This window comes from Chionomys nivalis, chromosome 26 (genome assembly GCF_950005125.1).
Source record: "Chionomys nivalis chromosome 26, mChiNiv1.1, whole genome shotgun sequence".
In the NCBI taxonomy this organism is placed as follows: domain Eukaryota; kingdom Metazoa; phylum Chordata; class Mammalia; order Rodentia; family Cricetidae; genus Chionomys; species Chionomys nivalis.
Window position 1 is genome coordinate 21,839,403 of NC_080111.1, and position 21,956 is coordinate 21,861,358.

A 21,956-nucleotide genomic window follows, 5' to 3' on the forward strand; every position below is an offset into this window, starting at 1 on the left:
CATCTGATTCAAGTAAGGTGTGTATAGTCTTCACTGATAGCTGTTTATATAAGAGGTGGGGAGGGGGAGCTGGACAACTCAGTTTTCCAAAATAACGATTCAGGTTGGAGAGGCAGCATTGAGAGGGATGCTTTCTGACTTTGGATAACTGAGAGAAGTACTTTAATAATAGAAATGTAGAAATAATTACTTTTTAAAGGGAAAAAGAAGAGAAATAAAAGAGGGAGTGGATTCTTGACCTATTTGTTCCGCTTCTCAGATTCTATTTACTGGGGTGAATTTTGAGAACCTTTGCTTTCCCTCACTTAGCTCTCACTCGAATTGTTCCAGGTAGAAGCCTCCTAAGTCATTTTTACGGTGAAGACCTTTTGATTATTAGATGGTTAAGGCTTAGAAACTATGCATCTGAGCAAAATTTTCAAGGGTTAATGATGTAGATTTATCAAAGAGACAACTATGATAGCTAAAATTAAATATTACAACTGTCTCCGTCTCTTTTCCCCAAGTTTGTCTTAGGAGGTATGCAATCACAGAAGTCTATTTTTAGACAAAGTGGCTTATGATCAAACTAAGTCATAAGGAAAGAAAACGATTTAGTGATTGTTCTTTGTACTCTATCCATATGAAAACATACACATTTGAAGACATAACATATTCAATGTTTTTCTCTACATAGCAAGTGCATTGTAATGAAAATCTTCAATAGACGACTCACACCAAACTTTTAAAATATAAGAGGAACTAGGGTGAGCATACTATTTACTGCTTTCCAGTACTGACTACCTTACTCTGAAAACTTGATTTCACTTAATAATGAAATGATATTGCTTTCATATAAAAAGTTAAGGAACAAATTGCTACATGTTACCATTAAAATGAATGTAGTAAATAAAACAGCCCACCAATAAACTGTCATAATTATCTTGAGATTTGATTATATAAACCAAATTGACCATTTGGGACACAATCACTGAGGCACATACTACAAATTCATATATACTTACAGGAAGGGTTATTTGGAGTTTTTCTATCAATAAATTCATTGAAATTTAAAAGAAATTCAGTATTATTATCGGAGAGTTTAAGGTCATTGCAGTACTCTCTGAAAAACAAGATTTGAATATTTAAGATATTAAAATCAAAACCTTACAATTTACAGCTTGCAGAAACACTATTTATTGGTCGGATGGCTTTACAAGCAATTGAGCTTCTTACCCCCATTTTCTTATCTCTAAAATGAAACAGGTCCCTGCTAGCAAGTGGGGAGACCATGGACAGTACATATTCACTGCGTGGTCTCTGGAGAGTGGGCGCACAACACAAATGTATTTACTGAAATAGCATGGTAAATTGTGACTTTTATAAATGTCATATTAAGACAAACTTAATGATTCATGATAATATTAATAAGATCATCATATATTAACATACCTCTTCATAGCCATCTATATGTTAAGGTTAAAAATACATGGCTATGTTTTTACATATTTACAGATATCTTAAATTCTTGATTTATTTTGAGGGAATTAAGAAAATATGCCCTCCAAAATAGACAGGAAAAAAAAAGGATTTTGGCTTGTTTGTTTAATTTCTGGTGTTCTTGAGACAGGGTCTTTCTATGTGGCCCTGAAATTTGCTATGTAGTGGAGGCTGAGCTCCAGTTTTGAGTAATCCTCCTACTTCTGTCTTCCCACATCCTGGGATTACAGGCCTACACCACTACCACACTGTGTAAAATAGGGTTATTGTAATAGTCTTTTCCAATCATGTACATTTATTTTTCAATAACCAAAACTGATTAGCAATTTTCAGATTTGAAGTAACTGAATATAAAATGTCAATAAATTTGTATATTCTATTAAAAGCCAATGTTTACCTTGTACTTTGGATAAATTTAAAATAACATGAATTGATTACTTAGAAAAGTGTGATAATTTTTAGGCATAATTTCTGAATCATCATTAATCAAACCCAAATCATTCGTATCATTATAGAACTCACCAGATAACGCAAATCTGTACCAGGATGCTGCCACACTCACAGAAGTGATATAAGTTCCTCCAAATCTGACCTCTGCTTCCTAGCTTATATACTGTGCAACAGAGGTTTCCGGTAAAGGGCTCATTCGACCCATTACTGAAAAATGTCTGCTGAGTGTCTTACCATGAATGGGTGTGGTTTATCTGTCATCTCTCACATGAAATAGTATTGTTTTTAAAGCAAAAGAGAAGATGGCCTGCACAGTGCTTTCCTTGGATGAGCTGGGTTACTCTAGAATGTGGTGGTTTATAACAAATTTTAGTTGAAAAATAAAAAATCTTTTCTTGGGAGCAGTGAGACCACAGATCCTGAATTTCTTGTAATCCCCTTATCAGAGTGCCTACAGCTGCTCTGAGCACAAGACCTTCAGAAGTTCCTGATGGCAGGAGAGTGGTTTCTGGTGGGTTTGGCTGGAGCGTGGCTATCTCTATATAATCTGCCCCTGAACACAATAAAGGGGGCATTCTTGGGGCTTTTGGTATCAGTGTTAAAAGGTCTGCATGTGTCAGTCTGTCTCTGCAGCTGTATTCTCAACCTCCAGCCCCCTTTCCCGAAGCTCGCGAACTGGGTAATATTAATAGCGCACCGAGCACAGACATGCTATAATAATTTTGGTTGAGACCAACTTAACACATTTTTAAAATTATGCTTAATATTTTAGATACAATAATCTTGCTATGAAAAACTCAGTTTAGAGGCAAAGTTTAGAAAGTTTTCATAACGTAAATGTATTGGGTTGTCAAGAAAGTTAAATCTGACTTGCCCAAAAGGCTTTGCTGTTTCAGAAGAGTAGCCCTGAAGTCTAAAACATCTATATTAAATTTGAATTATTATCTCACAAGCTAGTAGCTGAAAGCAAGATTTTAGAAGGAATAGATAAAAAAAAACCTCCGAATTATTATTCAAACCATACCTGAACTACCATTTTATTATTTAAAAACATGTCTGATTTGATTTTATCCTTCTAATTGAAAAATGCTTTAAACAAAGGCATTTAAGATGGTAAAGGGTAGAAAACTGACATTCAGAGATGTCACAGGAGTTCCCCAGGGGCATCTGACTGGCGAAGGGCTAACCCCGAGACAGTGTGTCTTCAGATAACTAATTTGTGTCCTTTCTGACATTGGACAGCAAAGGACCAGAGAGATTCTGGAGCCGAGGCTCTAAAAGCAAAGAATTCTCACTCTTCTCTTTGGCCAGTAGTTGGAAGTGTCTTTTGTTTTGTTGTGGCTACTAGCCAGGAATGCCAGAGACCTCTGGTTTCTCCTTAATTCACCCTTTTTCTAGGTGAACACCCTTTCTGTCACCTCTTACTGTCACCGAACTCTAAGTTGAGAGCAATTTTGACTTGTATCGGCAAACAGAAAGGTTTTATTGTTCAGACCAATCAATTAGACCTCGCCCTCCCTAGGCATAGCTCACTTATGAAGTTGTTATGTACTCTTTTGCTGTATGATAATAACAAAAGATATTGTGTGGTAGTGTGAACACTGAGTGAGACTGGAAACAGAGGAGATAATTTAAACAATACATTCCCGAGGAACGCTGAATGAAGTCTTTGTTGGTGAAGTTGGTTGTCAGATAACAAGAGCGTATGGGTGGCAACTGAAAACCACACAGCATACTGTGCCAGAAGCGAACATGCCATGAGTGTGTGGCTTGCCAGGGCCTGAGTCTAAAGATTAAGATCTGATGGCTTCTGATGGGGGTGGAGGTGGAGAACTCAGTCTTCTTTAAGAGGCTGGCCACGGGGAGTTGTTTTGACCGTGTTTCAGTGAGTATATGGGCAACACAAATTATACATTTCTCCTCCTCCTTTTTTTTGGGGAGGGAGGATACCAAGGGTGGAGGAATGAATTTAGAAGGACTTGTAAATGAATGTGCTGGGATTCATGATGTGAAATTTCCAAATAATCAATAAAAATATTATGAAAAAATTATAGCTATGTATGGTAGTGCAGAGCTTTTTAATTTACATTTATTCTTCTCTCATGAATTACATCCTGACTGCAGATTTTTCCTTCTTCTGCTACTCCCAGTCCTCCTCCCTGCTCCCCCTCTCCCTCAGATCCACTCCTCTTCTGTTTCCATTGAGAAAAGAACAGGTCTCCCAGGGATATCAACCTAGCAAGGAATAACCAGTCCTTCTTGAGCTCTTGTTCTGACTTCTTTCAGTGACGGACTATGCTGTTGAAGCATAGTCAATATAACTCCCTTCTTGCTCTAAGTTGCTTTTGGGCAAGGTGTTTTATGAAAACAACAGAAAACAAATTAGGATAATAAATAATGCAGGTGTCAAGATCTGAATTAGCCTTCCAGAGCTAATTCAGAGTAATGAACAACAGAGAGGAGATGGTGGACCCTCAGGCTTACTGGCTTACAAGCCTAGCTTAGTTGGCTAAGTTCCAAACCAATGTGAGTCTCTGCCTTAGAAAGACAAGGTGGATGACTTTCAAGGAGCCACATTCTCTAAGGTTGACTTCTAGTCTCTGTATGTATGCATATTCACACACATATGAGCACAGTTATTAAAGATAATCATACAGATTTTAAAATGATATTTATATATTCTTTGATTCTCCAGTTACTGAATATTTACTCAGCTCTCCAGTGACCAGGACAAGAGATTCAATACTGAATGTCAAGGAGTGACTGAAATGGCCACATTGGTTCTGTGAAGTAAACTGAGCACATGAAAAGTGACTAAATCTTTGGTAAGGGAAGTGAAGAATTGCATGACATCATCAGCAGGGTACATACTAGCGGGATGGCTGGCATTTCCCAAGCTGATGCTGAGGGTTAGGATTTAGTGGGGTTGGTGCATACATAATGAAAGTGCAAGAAAGACCAGGCACAGAGAAACCTTTTAAAATAGAGCAAAACAGCAAGTGGCTCAGACTCTGAAGTCCACGATGTCTGTGCTAGAACTAGTTAAACCTACTGCCGTAGTAACCCTTCTACTGTGTCCTACAAGCGTTAACTCTCAACTTGACACAGACTAGAGTCACTTAAGAAGGGAATCTCAGGGGCTGGAGAGATGGCTCAGAGGTTAAGAGCACTGCCTGCTCTTCCAAAGGTCCTGAGTTCAATTCCCAGCAACCACATGGTGGCTCACAACCATCTGTAATGAGGTCTGGTGCCTGCAGGCGTACACACAGACAGAATATTGTATACATAATAAATAAATAAATATTAAAAAAAAAAAGAAGGGAATCTCAGTTGAGGGATTTCATAGACCCGTGTGACCTGTGGGCATGTCTGTGGATTTCTGTGTTGACTTTTAACTGATGCAGGAAGGTTCATCCCACCCCGGGAAAGGGGTCGTGTGCTATATAAAAGAGGGAGAAAAGCAAGCCCTTGTGAGCTGGCCATCAAGCAGTGTCCTTGTGTGGTTTCTCTGTCAAGTTCCAGCTTGAATTCCTGACCATTCTTCTCTCCATAGAAGACTTTAACTTGGAATGAAATGTAAATAAACCCTTTCCTCTCCTAAATTGCTTTTAGACAGAGTGTATTATGACAGCAATAGAAATCAAACTAGAATAGACATTATAGCCACCAGAAATGGTGCATGAGAAAATGAGACTTTCTCCACTTCAGCGAACAGGCAGCCAGTTCGCAGTCTCCCAGTTTCTCTTAAAGGGAACCACAACAGAACTCTGCACCCTGGTAACAGAACTCTGCACCCTGGTGACAGAGCACTTGAAAGCTACAGGAAATGACCCAGATTATCCCTGTAACAAAACAGAGCCACAGGTTAGGAAGTAGCAATGGAAAGTGATGCCTTCAACGTTTAAAAACTCTCTCTAGCCACAGAATAGAAACAGGATTGGAAAGCAGGGATGTGAGAGATCCATTCAGGTCCAGCTATGAGCACCGAAAGGTCTTGGCCTGCACTAGGGAAAAAGAACGAGAGAGTGACAGAATTATACAGAGGTCCTAAGATAGACCCGACAAGACTCAGGGACCAAGTAGCATAAGACATCAGTAAATGGGAGCAGATCAGGACAGCAGCCATGTCTCAAGATTACACATTGGAAGAGTAGTATTTTCTTCATGAAATCAACACAAGAAGAGCTTTCCAAGTGGGACAAATATCTACACAACACGGAATTGGAAGCACATTGGAGAAGCATCCCTGCTAGGCTTTCATGACACATGAATGTCCATGTGGAAATCCCGGACAAAGCCTGGAAAGAGATCTGTTTGAGTCTCTGCTGCTATGTCAGCAGGCCACTTGCATCTCTTGTTCCTAGCAGTTAGAACTGTCTGTCATATGAGATTTGGGAGCCATCATCTCAACTTGTAGGTGGGAAATAGTTCGTGGCCTGAAGACGGACTCACAGAAGGAGAGAGCCCAGGTAGTCACAGTTCTCAACAACTTCTGTGTGGGAACAAATGAAGCTCACAGGAGAATCCTGCATCTGCTACTGGTGAGGGCTAAGAAAATTGGGACAGTGGAGCATCAAAAGGAGTACCGAGGAGATGATCGACTCCATCCTCAGCACAATGAAGGACTCTCTCGAAGTTCAAAGATCTGCTTTGTTAACTGTGGTTTTCCAAAATCACAAATACAACCACTTCTAAAATAGAGGCAGAATTGAGTGATTTTCACGTGCAAAAATAAAGGATAACTCTGAATAACTATAGGAACCCTTTTTTTTTCTAGAAAAAGTGCAACTTAAAATAATAGAAACTTCTGTCTATTTTTCTTAGACAATTTAGGCTACGTTAGTAAAATTTTGATACTGTATACTATCTACTAAAGACAGGACCCCAAAATCAGAGTAAAACTAAAGAACTGAATAGCTTCAAGTAGAGGTGGGATAAAACTATGCACTATATAGATAGTGATTGCATGGGAGAAATCAAATTGACTAGTATGACGTTCATATGAAAATTATGGGCTAAGGTTGGGCATCACTAAGCATGCTTGGGATCTCAGGATTGGAAGGAGGTGGCAGGCAGATTCTAGGAGCTTCTTAGTTAGCCAGTCTAGCTGAATTTGAAAGTTTCAGAATCAATGAGAGATCCCGTTTCTAGGGAACAAGGTGGAAGTCAAGAGTGAAAAAAGATTTTCAGCTTCATGAGTGCGTATACTTACACACTCACATGCAAACACACGCATACATGACCCACAAATTATATAAGGTAATGTTACTATCTCTCTCTCTCTCTTTCTCTCTCTCTCTCTCTCTCTCTCTCTCTCTCTCTCTCTCACACACACACACACACACAATGTGAGGCAATGCATTTTCCTTCCCTCCAGCTGGACAATACATGAAAATGAAACAAACCAAGAGGAAGAAGGTGATTCTGACTCCTCCTGTCCTGAAGAAGGAGGACAAAATGGTGGTGAATTCTTTGTTCAAGAAAAGGCATTGGACATCCAGCGTCAAAGAGACCTGACTACTTTGTCAAAATCCCAAAGGCCTATCCTCTATAAGCGATTTAATCCCCTGAATTCCACCAAGGCCCTCGACCATCACCTTCCCAGCAGCTGATGGTTGTCCACAAGCACGGGCCAGAGACAAAATGGCAGATTCAACAGACTGTAGATTCCCACTGAGAAGAAAGCTTCTGGAAAAGGGGATGCCCCTGCAGAGACCACCTGTTCTTTAATGAGTGATCAATATTGCCACGACTTTGTAGAGAACAAACAAACCCAGCTGGCCTTGGTTACACATTATGCAAACCCCATAAAGCTGGTGGGTTTCCTGCTTGCTGTATTGCAAGAAAAGGGTCCCCTATGAATCTTCAAGGACAGGTTGGGGTGGCTGGTCCACAGGAAGACAGGCAGCACCATTGCCTCACACAGGTGAACTCAGAAGACAAGGGTGCTGTGGTTAAACCAGTGCAAGCAATCAGGACCAGCAACAATGACCTACACAAAAGTCTGGGGAGGTAATTTCCCTGGGTCCAAAATCAATGGGTGACACTGTCAACCTTGAAAAGGCAAAGGCCAAAAACTTACAGCCCAACTAGGTGGCATGTTACATGCATATTGCTGATATATAAATATAATAAAAATATTCTTCAATAAAAATCTACCATCCAGAATTCTGTGTTGAGTATATATAAACACAGTAGTGAGCTAAAAGCATTCCATATTTAAGTGTGTGGGCATATATGTGTGTGTGTGTGTGTGTGTGTGCATATATGTTCCCACAATAATTATATGTATATGTGGAGTACCTTTGTGCTTATATGTACTTATATGTATATGCTATATAACCTCCAGGAGACAATCCTCCTTTACTGGATGTACTGTTTATTCCAGAAGACCAAAGCCCCTCCCTCCTATCTGCCATTATGCATCTGAATTCGCACAGTACTCCGTCTATAGCAACTGTTCCGCTAGTAGCTGTTATCTGAATGAATAAAAGGATATTGGAAGCTTAAAAGTCATTACCCCCTTGGCTCCACAACATAACACAGAATGAACCCTGAGTAATCTTGATCCCAATTAAGGACGTTTGGGAAGGACTTAGCCAACAGTAAGAGGAAATCAGAACAACAAAACCAACCTTGGTGCTATGAAGGTGTAGCCAGATTCTTCAAAATTGTCTGGCTTCAGAGTTTCTGAATCTGAAAATTTAATGATATAAGATTAGATAAACAATATAGAGCACATGCTTTCAGGGTCTGAGACAACATGAAGGCATTGTAAGAAGTACATAGTAAGAGAAGTTTCAAGAGACCATTTATATCTTAAACTTGAAACAAATCAATTGTGAAGATTCTCGGTGTTTCCCAGTGTAGTAAGATTATAACATGGGTGAGCTCCTCTAGACAGTTACAGCAGTGTTTACCTAGGAAATGCTGTTTATACTCTTCTTCTAATATACTTAAATATCTTAAGACAGTAAGTAGGTTTTATAACAGGTGTCTCATTTAAAATATCAGTGAAGTAGTTTATCAACAGAATAAAATGCTTTGAATGAACTCATTCATGCATCTGGTGAGGTAATAAGAATCTTATATTAGGTATGAATTGGCAGGTGGAAAGATGTAAAAGGAAACACGATATCACGTGTAAAGAAATTAATACCAACTTAAGTGTGAGGGGTTGCATGAGCACGCACAGGCACACCCGCACTGTCCTGCTGCCAACTTTCAGGTAGTCATGGAGAAAATTCTAGCGAATGGGAAGCACAGAGGATAAGATCCAGCAGGGATGGAAACGGCAGTGAAAATGTTGCGTAGTAAACATAGAGAAATTGAGCAACAAGAAAATACTTGCCCTTCATCTTCCCCTTTTTTGCTGTAAATCCATCAGAAAGAGAAAGCAGGGAAACAAAAAAAAAGAGGGTAAAGTAAAGGGGTCAAAAGCAATATTTTATTCAATGACTGTGAATAAAAATATTGTGCATAGATCAAAGGTCCATTTATGTACAGTTGTAGTTTGGAAAAAACGTATATTTTTGAAGGCCGGAAGCTCTGTTTTGTTAGCTATACTTCCCCCCCCTCTCTGTCCTGTGGCTATTTCAAGGGTCTGTTTTTGCCGAGTGGTTGATGCAGACGCAGTCCCGATGACGCCAGCTCCGGACAGAAGCACTTACGAATGAGCAAGGACTCACTAGCTATTCCCTCCTCTATCACATAAAAAGCTAGCTCATGCAGAACTGCTGGCTGTTAAAAGACCATCATACCTACTGAGTGACAGTACAAACGTATCCTTTAATCTTCCATCCAGCTTAGGTAACACGTTTTAAAAATGTAAGTAATGACTTCTTTTACTGGAATGTACTATTTCCTAAAGTTATCAACTCTGATGGGGATAAAGGATTTGAGTTGAAAACTGTGTTAGTAGCCCATTTAATTCAATTTATTAGGTTTATGTGAATATCAAAACTATTACCTGGGCTCTATAATCTACCTAGTGTCACTTGCTTTATTAAACTCTAATCTCTGTGAGGAAATCAAGAAGCCTTGTTGTATTGGGTTCATATTATGAGATCCAGCAGTCCTTGCTTAGGAAAGCGTCATTGCTTTGGAATGCTGGTAAGGTCTTTTCTGCAGTATCCACAATACAGAAGTGCCTACCACTGCAAACAGTAAAGGGACAGGCATGGAAAAGATGGAAACTCGTACAAGATATATGTATATGTATGTTTTTCATGAAGCCTAACAGAAAAAATATTTTAGATTGCTAGTAACTATGGAGTGGTGAACTAAGGGTATGATGGTCATTTTGCTTAACTAAGTCTAGCCATCAAGAACAAAATAAAACTTAAAAATTACTTGAAATGGTTATTGATACTATTTACTCCACATTCCAAAGGATGCTTAAAAGTGAATTTATCTGAGTTACTGAGACATTAATTGGATTATAAAAAGCAAGCTCACTGCCAAGCACAACATTATTCTGGCCAAAGGCAAAAAAGAAAAAATAGAAAGAAAGAAAAGGAGAGATAAGCAAAGGAAAAGCTTTTGCCAGCACAGTACCACGAGCGGAGAACATGTTGGCATTAGCGTGTGAGATGGTGCACACCAGCTCACAGACCCTTAAAACAACAGGCACAGAGGACACGGCACCGCAATGATTCTCGGCACATAGCAAGGCAGGCGCGGGGGGTGGGGCTGAGAGTGCGACTGGAGTACCTGCTCATATTCTACCCACGTAGAATATTTCTTGTTCCTTGCATGTTTGGGATGGGGTAGAATCATTGCTGGAAACTGGATAATATTACCCACTAAGATATCTAAGCCTTGGGCATCCCCAAATCTAGGCACACGCATCTGACATTAGGAGACAGCGAGTGGATCTGCGGTTGCCCCACGGTACTTACATCTGGCCTGAGTTATTGTCTCTGCTAGCTTGGCTTTGATATAGTAAAAACTGTACGATGGCAACACCAAGGCCAAACTGCAATAGAAACAAGAGAAGCATAAACACAAACAAACAAAAATGAAACGTAACTTAAAAAACAAAAACCAAAAAGACATCAAGTTCATGGGAAAGTCCGAAGATCTTCCTCATGCCAAAGCAGAGGACATGTTTCTTTGACAAGAAAATGCGTTCGGCAAATAGAATCCTTCATCTCCCCATTTCTAAACAGTGTCACCAGGTTCTCTACAGAGCAGGGAATTAAGAGGCAAGGACAGGACGAGCTGCCTAACATAGTCATAAAATAGCGGAGGAGGAATGTGCTCCAGACTGAAAATAAAAGAAGGAAAATAGGGTTTAAATTTAAACAAAGTAAATATCAGACCAGTTGGACACACCCTCTTTATTATACATAATGTTCAATGCTTTACACCAAACCGATCAAGGATTAAAACTGAAAGAATAACCATTGCTACACTGCACAACACACAAGGATATCAGAAACAAATCCTGCTGTCTGAAAGCTGTGGTCCTACGGCAAGAACCCCAGTGTCTGCATGTGGACAGCTCCGGCCCATTAGAGACATAATCTGATTCATTTGGACCCATTTACTGTGACATGTCACATGGTTGAGGACATTGCTGGTAAAGAGGAAGGACTTCTTAAGTTTAGTAGTTTTTCAAAGTCTTGAGGCTCGTGTAATCTCACGGTAGATGTCCCAACCAAAGGACAGTTCCACTGTAATCTTAGGCCAACTTCAGAATGTTTTTGTCACCAAGAGTGTTAGGTAAGCCTGTCACCCACCTTGATCGAATGATGGCTCACAAGAAGCTGCCAGAGAGGCAACCTTACATTTTTAGAGGTTTCTAATTCACAGACCACCTGGTGAACATATTAGAGCTTTACATTCAGCTTAGGTAGTGGTCAGAAGTAACCTTCTTTTCTTCCTTCAGCTAAGACACACATGTTAGATGTAGAAATGATTGCTTATCCACCTTTTCCAAAGCCAATGACCTTTGCTATGCCTTGAATCTAGAAGGAAGACAGTAAGTCCTGGGTGCAGGAAATGGGTGTGTTTCTAAGGTGATCTATGAAACCCTACACAAAGAGTAATTCTTGGTTAACATGCTTTTAGCAGTACCCAAAATATCAGTAAAACACCAGAAAATGTGTTCCTTTCCAGGAATTTGAATGTTATTAAACACCTGTAGACCCTTTAAGTCATCTTAACCTCCCCCGACCCCATATCCCCAGATATTGGGATAGAAACCCATTACTCATTATTGATAGACAATATATAACAAAACAAAATAAAAATTTCATTTCTTATAAATATAAATGTTAAAATTCCCCAGTACAAATGTTCAAGTATGTGGGTTTACTTTCTAAAATTTAATTTTGCAATAAAGATGGCAAAACTAGTGAGTGCTTGTCACCCTCATTTGCCAAACTCCCACCACTGCTAAGTAAAATCACAGACTTTGCTTATGGGACAAGGTCAGGGAAATAAGGTATTATGTAGAGTTAATGAACATTTCTACATTCATTTTATAGGTAACTTCAGAGGAGGCAGGGATTAAAATTAAAATAAGCAACACAATCATTCTGAAAGCAAGACGATCTTTCGTGATTCACTTGCCATTAATAAAAGGCCAGAATTACTGAGTATTTGAAAATGGCCTCCTACAAATTTCTCTTAAGGGGAATTAGGACATTTTTATTGCTCCATCAGCATTTATCATCATCAGAACCTTCTAGTTAAAACCGATGATAACCGATGATATCATACAACTACTACAGTATTTCTCTGTCAGCTTGAGTTACATGTTATCCATCACCAAAAGTGGTGCAGCAACCCACGGGACTCCAAACAACAGCTTTGGAATTGGCACGCTAAATATACGATGTGCTGGCCTTCAAAACCATGATATTGTCACTTAAGTCACAAATCACCCTGTAGGGAAATAGTTCTATCTGTTTCCAAGTCAATCCAACACTTGTTTCTTCCACATACTGCAGAAAAGATCTTACCAGCATTCCAAAGCAATGACGCTTTCCTAAGCAAGGACTGCTGGATCTCATAATATGAACCCAATACAACAAGGCTTCTTGATTTCCTCACAGAGATTAGAGTTTAATAAAGTGAGTGACACTAGGTAGATTATAGAGCCCAGGTAATAGTTTTGATATTCACATAAACCTAATAAATTGAATTAAATGGGCTACTAACACAGTTTTCAACTCAAATCCTTTATCCCCATCAGAGTTGATAACTTTAGGAAATAGTACATTCCAGTAAAAGAAGTCATTACTTACTTAAGACTTACTTAAGTCATTTACTTAGGTAAAACGTGTTACCTAAGCTGGATGGAGGTTTAAGAAAACAGAAACCACCTGTGTCTGAAATTGGTATTTCACTCATTTAATCAAATCACGCATTTTTAGGCAGAATAGGATACCTGTTAGTTATTTGTAAACTTAACTTCCCAGACATTAGGACATGCATGTAACTGAGGCCCAAGGCAGAGACTTGGGAATGGGCTGTTTGGAAAGCAAGCCACGTCAAGCAGCCACGGCTTCCTTGTGGCCCAGTGTGGTGACGGAGGCAGTAAAACAGCAGCAGCTAGGCTGTAGTAGAAACGGGTGACATTGCTATCATCCATAACAGTTCTATGTTGTGAGCAAAGGGTGACACTGAGCTCGAGGAGGGACGTTACTCACACTGTGCAAAGCTCCTGGGGTGAAAAGGGTCTGAGTGAAGAGGGCATTTGCGAGACAATTACACACTCATATCTGCTTGTGAGCACTGAAAGCTACAGCCATGATTGCACTAGCAAGTGAGGCTCATTTGTGTGCTGGTGGCATGAACAACCCAGATCTACTTTCTGATTGGGTATAAGGCTAATGCCGCAAGATGGAATCCATATCCGGCACCACTGGGGCCATGAACTAGGAATAAACAGACCAGAGGCCCAATGGCAGAGCCAACTACTGTTGTTCTCTTAATACAAAACATTAAAGCAGCTACTGTGATTGGTCATTACACCTGTAGATTAACACATCTCTCAAGCCTAACCAGAGAAGCCTCTATTTCATTAGATAGTGATTAACACAGAGACCCACAACTGGCTGAGATGGAGAAAATCAGACACCACAACACTCAGCTGTAAATGGGACATCTATATATTTTTTTAATGTAACATTTTTATTTGAATAACGTATTTTTTACTTAGTTTACATACCAGTTTCCCCTCACTGCTCTTTTCCCATTCCCTCTGATTTCCTGTCTACCCCTCCCCTCTCACTCCTCATTCACTTCTGACAGATATCTGCCTGCCTCTGCCTCCTGAGTGCTTGGATTAAAGGCATGCGCCACCACTACCTAGCAATACTTAGTTTTACAATGATGCTATTTTATTTATTTATTTATTTATTTATTTATTTATTTATTTATTTTGGTTTTTCGAGACAGGGTTTCTCTGTGGTTTTGGTTCCTGTCCTGGAACTAGCTCTTGCAGACCAGGCTGGCCTTGAACTCACAGAGATCCGCCTGCCTCGGCCTCCTGAGTGCTGGGATTAAAGGCGAGCACCACCACCGCCCTGCTTCAATGATGCTATTTTTAAGAGGCAGAGCTTCCCAGTGTTCTGTATCTTCATGAACTATTATAAGGTTATTCAAAAACTGAAAGATGGTAATAATTGAAGTAAATGAGGAAAGTCATTACTTGAAATTGTTCATGATCATTATAGAAATGTAAAGAGATGCCTGGAAGAAAGCTAGATATTACAATCTACTCAGAATATAGAAATGAGTAAAATAAGAAGAATCGTAATTCTGGTATTTTTCAGTGTCCTAAAATGTAGCTAAGATAGACAGAGAAGGACTTGGATGCAATATCTCAAGACATTAGCATTGTGTTTTCTTCTTCGACATTCTGTTTGTCATCCCAAGAACAAAAGGAGACAGGTTCTGATGAAAGCAACCACACTGTAGCTTTCAGACATCTCTGGCACTCAAGGCTCCCCTAAGAGATTGTGTGTGATGTTTATGAACGGAGGCATTGCAAGAGAAGACAGCAACAACAGCAATAATGAAAAGACATAGCTGGGCATGACTCTGTCAGAGCAAATTAATTGGGATTCCTATTGATTGGTGATAAACGCATAGTCAAAGGCCCCATGAGAACACTATGACAGAGAACGAGGGGTATAACTTTCCAGATTCGACAAAATGAAATAGATTCCAAGTTTGTACAAGTTAAAAGCCATTTCTTCACATTGAGACTCTTCAACTTTATATTCATTTCAAAAGTATTTACAATGTGCCACTGTGTTATGAGCATGGGATTCAGAGATAAATGAAGCATCACCTCTCTGCCCTCTTAGAACTTAAGGAAATGGTCACCAATGGAGTTAAATATCTTTCTATAAGCCTCATGTATATATAAGTTCGTGTGTAAACCCATATGTAGCTTTTGTTGAGCTACTAGGTGGTACCACTGGATTTAAAATAGATTAAAAAAAGTGTTCTCTGCAGAGTAGGGCAAGGCATAAAGTAGATGCAGAATAAACAGGAGGCTCAGTCTTGGGAAGTAATCTTAATTTAAAGTGACCAGAACAAAGGCCATGAAGCAGAGTGCTGGTAGTATCTTTGAGGAGAAGTAAGGTTTAACCAGAGGGTATTCAATTGTGTATATGAGCAGCAGAAGGCTAGTGTTGAAGGAGAACAGAAGGGTTAGAGAACTGATTCCATGATAGACTTTGTTTTAGTGAATGAGATTCCAAATTATTAGATTTGAGTGGAGTTGTTTTGAATAATTGAATTCAAATATGATCTTTTTCTGTATTGAGGTTAAAACTGAAGAGAAAAGAATAGAATTACACATTTAAGCCGTTGTGTATTTTGGTGAGAGTTTGCCCTGACCACAGCATTTTTCAACAGAACTGAACAAAATAAAATCACACCCAAGAGAAAATGCACAGGGAACTTATGGGCTTGAGGAGAAAAAAGAAGCCATGAAAAGACGTATATAAGTATCCTCTATTTTTTGTATTGCTGAGCTCTCCAGACCCTCATAAAGGCTGCCTGAGGTTAGCTGACATGCTAAGCTATCAATACTGTGCCGCGGTGGTGTCTGCTGAAGTGTAGTGTTGGAAATGACTTGGAGAATATAAAGCTTTGGCTGGCAATTGTGCAAGCGGCAAAAGATGACTTTGAAGTTGGTGACCGAGTGGGAAGTGATGAGCTGATCAGAGAAGGGGAGATAGAGAAAAGGAGACTCATCTTTCTCAGTACTGCATAAGTGTAGGCAATAGACCTGGGCTGTTTGCCAACTGCCTACTATTAGTCCGTGAATGTGTGTGTGTGTGTGTAGATGGATGGAAACTGAGCCTAAGTTTTTAGCAAATGACTCCACAGACTAACTCTAAGTCCGTGGAATATAATGATATAAAACTGACCTGTTGCTTTTAGTTGTATTTTAAGGTTTATATTTTAGCAAATACATCCTGTTTGACTTTACCCATATAGATCTATCTTAAATAATGGACACAGAATGTGAATCTCTGTGAACGCAGGAGAGTGAAACTAAGTTTGTCTTGGAAGAATGAGGAGAGGCTATTAAAGTGAAGGAAGTTGGAGGGTAGGTGTGGGTTGATGAAATTCAAAAGGTGGAATTTCCAGGAAGAGGAAGTAATGAGTAGCAAGAAGAAGCATTTTACTATTCCAAGGGTGTGGGACACAGGAACAAGGAGAAAGCAGGAAGCTCTGAGAAGATTTAAGGCAACAGAACAGAATGCCTGCGTGTGGTGGTGCATGCAGTTAATCGCAACTTTCAGGAGGCAGAGGCAGGCAGATCTCTGAGTGTGAGGTCACGTTGATCTGTAGAAGTGAGTTCCAGGACAGCCAGAGAGCTACACAGAGAAACCCTGTCTTGACAAAGTAAACAGAGGGGGCAGGGTGAGAATGAATAGTGGTCACTGAGTTTGAAGAAAGAAGGGATCATCCAATGGATTAGTGAGTATTGGGTTTTTAGGTTCCAATATATAGAAGAAGGGAGGAATCCAGACATCACTGAACTGTTTAGCGGGGTAAGATTATTTTATATCACACATAACACACTATTATTTTATTTTTAAGCTAAGCTACAACATTAATGAAAATAACTAGATTAAATAGAGATAAAAGAGAAAGTCAATAGAAGTTATAAGTATAAATTATTATGGTGATTACATCAATCTTTACTGCTATTGTCATTAAGGAAAGTTATCATTTCTAAATATTATACTAGCTACTTTCCACCATTCGCATTCTGAAAGCCAGGCTCTAAATCATTTTTATGTTGGAGGGAATAATTTGTCATTAAAATTAGGATTTCATACTAGTCTATTGAAAACTGGCTGCCAAATATTAGAAAATGAATGGTCCTTTATACAAGACATTTATACATGTAGTTCAGTACCTGTAATCTGTGCCATTGACGGGTGTCCATGTGTACGTTCTATTTCCTTTGTCAATGTATCTCTAGAAAGAAAGTTAAACATGGTCATTACAACCCCCATCCATTGAATGGGGGTTTATGAATTTATAGAAAGGGTAAAAATACAATGTCCACTTGGAAATTCTGTGATCATTCAACATCCTTTTTTCCTAATGACATGCTTCTATCATACATCTTTAATATTTTCATGTGTGTGCTTGTCAAATAAAAGTTTAGAACAGAACTAAATACTCAAATGAGTTATAGATTTATAATCATAGAACCTTAGAGTTTGATAACAGAGTACTTTCTTCAAAACTCTGAAAGATTTAATTAAAACCAAATTTAACGATGAAATGGGACTAGGGAATATTAGACAAGGCTCAAATATCAACCATAGTAGAACATGTGTAAAAATGATAGCTGGGATGAGGAGGAAAATACCTTAGCATTTCTACATCTGTAAGTATAACCACCATCTTGCCGATCCTTTTTATGGGGCTATCATGTTGATATAAGTAGATAATCGCTCCATCATTGAAGGTTAGAAAAACACCTATTTTTACTAGGCAAAGTGCAGAGTCAAATAAACAGCTCATGGATGTACAAATCTCCGGTGTTAAGAACTACAGTAAACACAACTCATTCTTTACTAAGTATATTATTCACATACGTGTAGTTTTAATTTACTTACTCTGAACATTTGCCTTATTAAAGAACTACTGTATTCCTGATGGAGAGGACTACGAAAAAAATCTCTACAAACCAATTTGGAGAAGGTCTTGTGAAAAGTACTCAGTAAATCCCGTGTGAAGAGATGCTCTGTGGGAAATGTGCACACACTTGGAAATAAGATGACCTGTCACCAGTGCTGAAATGCGTTAATAGTCACCTCTCCTATCTCACAGGTGTGAAATGGAGCAGGGGAAAGTTCAACGATTTCTTACAAGAAATAATGGGCTTTACCATCACCTGACTTCTATCTGTGGAGCTACGATACTTGGAGAGAAATTAAACTAAAACATTTTAATATAGAAGCTATTATCTTAACTTCATTATTCCTGCCAAAGTCCACACAAAGTAAACACCGATCTAATGCTCTCAATGATATCATCTGAAAGTCAGTTTTTGTTTGACCTTATTGTATTATATTATATTATATTTAATTATTTTATTATTATTCCTCATAAACATGTTTATCTTTTAATGGAAGAAAGGAAAGTGGTAGATCAGGATGGGATGGGAGGTGGTGGGGTTCTGGGAGGAGTAGAAGGAGGGGAACCATAATCAGGATATACTACGTAAGAAAAAAAATATTTTCAATAAAATGAAAATAAGATAAAGAAAAATTCAGAATAATGCATATATTATAATTGTTTAGATAATTTCATAAACCTGACAATATCAAAAAGTTATGTTCATTCAAAGTAAATAATGAGGTTTCTTGAAGGGTAAACACAGATGGGAAGAGAGTAATATTGTTGGAGTAGATGACTGGCAAATGTACTGTCTACAAAAGTACACTTAAGAGAAAAACTAACATTTCTAAGATAGACAATAAGTCTGCCTTCAAGGGTGAATACTGCTCAGAGACTGAATGTACAGCAAATTGAGAGGGGAATTAGCAACGCGAAATGAGCTGCATAAAGAATGCGAAGGTCAGAGCCCTTGGAACGACTCACAGGAGTTGGCAGAACTGTGACTACTTTACGTCCTTGCTGTAGGGAGCAAGGAGTCAAGGGCACGGCTACAGTGAAGCACTGGAGTCGATAGTTCACTAAAAATGAAAATAATACCTCCTTCTTCTGTTCTGGTAATAGCCACTAATGATTACATCAAAATAAGACATGATGTGTGCTATAAAAGTATTTAAATTGTCTGTCCCTTCTAGGGGAAGAGCTGCCAAGCAGTTAGGGAGAAAACAAGTTCCTAAAACATACAGGATTTTGAGTAAGAACACAAGCGGCAAGTGAAAGCTGCAATTAAAGTCACAGGCAGGAAACGTCCTAATCCTAGGCAATTCTGAATATTCAAATATGTGAATGTCTGCTTTTATTCCACAAGTGACTGACAGTGAATAGAGAACATCCCCACATACAAAAGCCTCTTACCCGCAGACCTGAAGCAATATCGACTTATATATATACACACACACATACCAGAGAATAATGATGATAGCTCTGCTACCACATGACTTGTTTTCAGACTTAGAGGTAGGAAAATCATAAAGGGTATAGAGCAGTGGTTCTCAGCCTGTGGGTCTTGACCTCCACAGGGTTACATATCAGATAATCCACATTTCAGATATTTATATTATAGATCATAATTAATTGTAGAAAAATTGCAGTCATGAAACAGCAATAAAATAATTTTATGGTTGGGAGTCACCACAACATGAGAAAGTGTATTAAAAAGTTGCAGCATTAGGAAGGTTGAGAACCACTGGTAGAGAGGGTTTAAATGGTAAAACTAGATAAAACACACAGAACACAATCTCTACATCATCTATGTACACAAATAATACAATGTGGTATTTAATATTATCTTAATTTAAATATTATCACATCCCTGGTCCAAAGAGATCTATTTCTTAAATCATTCAGACACAAAGGGTAATTTTGAGAATACAGTTTTTTTACAAATTTTTGGTTGATTTATTTATTTACTTGTTTATTTATGTATTTGTGTGCACGTGTGTCTCTGTGTGACTGTATGTGCACATGAGTGTGCAGGTGCTTGCAGAGTTCAGAAGAGGGCGCCAGAGATCTTCTAACTGGAGTGACAGGCACCACAGAGCCTGCCAACAAGGTGGCTGGGATCTGAACTCCCTATCTCAGAATGAAACAGCAAGTACTCTCAAATTGCTGAGCCATTTTCTAGTGAAAGAATAAAGGTTTTTTTGTAAGAAGAACAAAGAAAAAAACTGTTCAGTAGAGTTAGCTCTATTCCAGAAATAAACCCTGGAAGGATTGCCGAGTTACCAGCATCGCTATTCTTAAGGCAGACTTTCCCTCATGATCAAGGCTCCATTAACTCTTACCTCATCCTGAGATTTGACCAGCGTTCTGAACGTTTTCTCTCCACTCTCCCCATCAATCATTTTATTTCGAATCTAAGAGAAAAATGAAACAATTGCTGCATTCCAGGAACAAACTGACTTAATGATTTTTATAAAAACACTCATTTTAAAGGTTTTACCTTATTTCAAGGAAACTAAACGAGAATGGCAAAGCAGTTGCGCTACTAGATGATGTTATTTGGAATTTTTATGCTGCTACATTGCAACCATTTTACATAAGGAAAACATGTTTATTGGATTTGTTTGTTAATGGGTCCGGGAATTTTGAAACATAATAGTAATGGAATCAGTTTCTGTCAAGCTTCTGCATTCCGGGGGGGAAGTAGATACTGTGAAGTAAGAATGTATGGGTATTCACAGAATTGACATGGGCTGTGGAGAATTTCAAATTCTTCCCCTGCAAACAATCGATTCAGGAGGAAGGGCTCAGGATAGCCCTTTATGGGTCGTTGTTGTTGTTTGTTTGTTTGATTTCCAGAACAGGTCTCCCTGCAACCCTGAGACTCACTTCCCAGACCAGGCTGAACCCAAACTTGCAGGATCCTTATGCTCTGACTCCCGAGTCCTGGGATTACAGGACCCTCACAGGGGCTTGCCCTTTGAAATTTACTTTTTCTTTGTTGTATGGAGCAGTCCTATTAGGATTTCATACCACACAGTGTAGCCCTTTACAGCTTCGTTACTCCATAAAAGCAAAGCCAGGCCACACCAGTCTACCAGAAACTCCCAGAATTCCTTTCAACTTGATTTTCATTTTATATATTCCCAGCACATCACATCTGGGCTTTAGTTAACCATTAGTGACGGAACAAACTTGGTGTAACAAGACAGGCAAATCTGAAAAGTAGAAGATGAATCGAACTCACTGAAGATATTTTCAGTTTGAAGGTGGACAGTAAGAAGTGATTGAAAAAATAAGCAAGCTTTACCATGTACCCCTTCTCTCGCTCAGCTTTTCTTTGCATAGCCTTACACTCAGCCGCTACATTGAAGGGAAGCAGATGTTGAGAGACTAAAAGGGGTGTTATTGCGAGTCAGCGGGATCTGACTCAACCTCACCACCATCATCCCCGTAAAACTGGGATACCAAGCACTTTAAAGAAGTGACCAAAAATGTTCCAGAAGTCACTATGCCACCCTCCAGAGTAACTCTAAACTTGATCCCTTCCTCTTTTTCTGTTAGATAACTGCCTTTACAATTAGGAATCACCCTGGCAGAAGTGCCCTGTAGCTTTGTTGTTGAAGGAGAATAGAAATATGTCAAGGGTCTTCAGACAAACATGGCGGCTGCTTTCCTGACATGGCTCTTCATGCGGTTGGCTGGTTGGAATGCTTTCAACTTCTCTCTCAACTTCATAGCATGTCTGTCTATAAATTTCATTAAAATTATTGTTATTTTTGTATGTTTAAAATAACTCTCCCTTTGGAGTGAGTAAGGTAATGAAAAAAACAAGAAAGGCCATACTTAATCTGAAATATCTATTGGAAGAAGACAGCCCAGAGTGTATGCTATTTTGATGACAAAGGACA

The 21,956-nt window shown here is 39.0% G+C and overlaps 1 protein-coding gene across 6 annotated transcripts in view; it reads right to left on the minus strand.

The window, feature by feature from the left end:
• Cacna2d1 (calcium voltage-gated channel auxiliary subunit alpha2delta 1) overlaps window positions 1–21,956 on the minus strand; it is a 422,605-nt gene that overhangs the window by 31,015 nt on the left and 369,634 nt on the right. For 3 of the 6 annotated variants that reach the window (XM_057758273.1, XM_057758276.1, XM_057758275.1), the window contains 6 exons: window positions 20,388–20,459; window positions 17,330–17,391; window positions 10,830–10,906; window positions 9,281–9,301; window positions 8,565–8,625; window positions 1,005–1,102 (listed from right to left, as the gene is read on the minus strand). In XM_057758273.1, the coding sequence (XP_057614256.1) occupies window positions 1,005–1,102; window positions 8,565–8,625; window positions 9,281–9,301; window positions 10,830–10,906; window positions 17,330–17,391; window positions 20,388–20,459 (391 nt within the window). The remainder of the gene's footprint in view (window positions 1–1,004; window positions 1,103–8,564; window positions 8,626–9,280; window positions 9,302–10,829; window positions 10,907–17,329; window positions 17,392–20,387; window positions 20,460–21,956) is intronic. The other 3 variants (XM_057758274.1, XM_057758278.1, XM_057758277.1) reach the window with 1 other exon arrangement.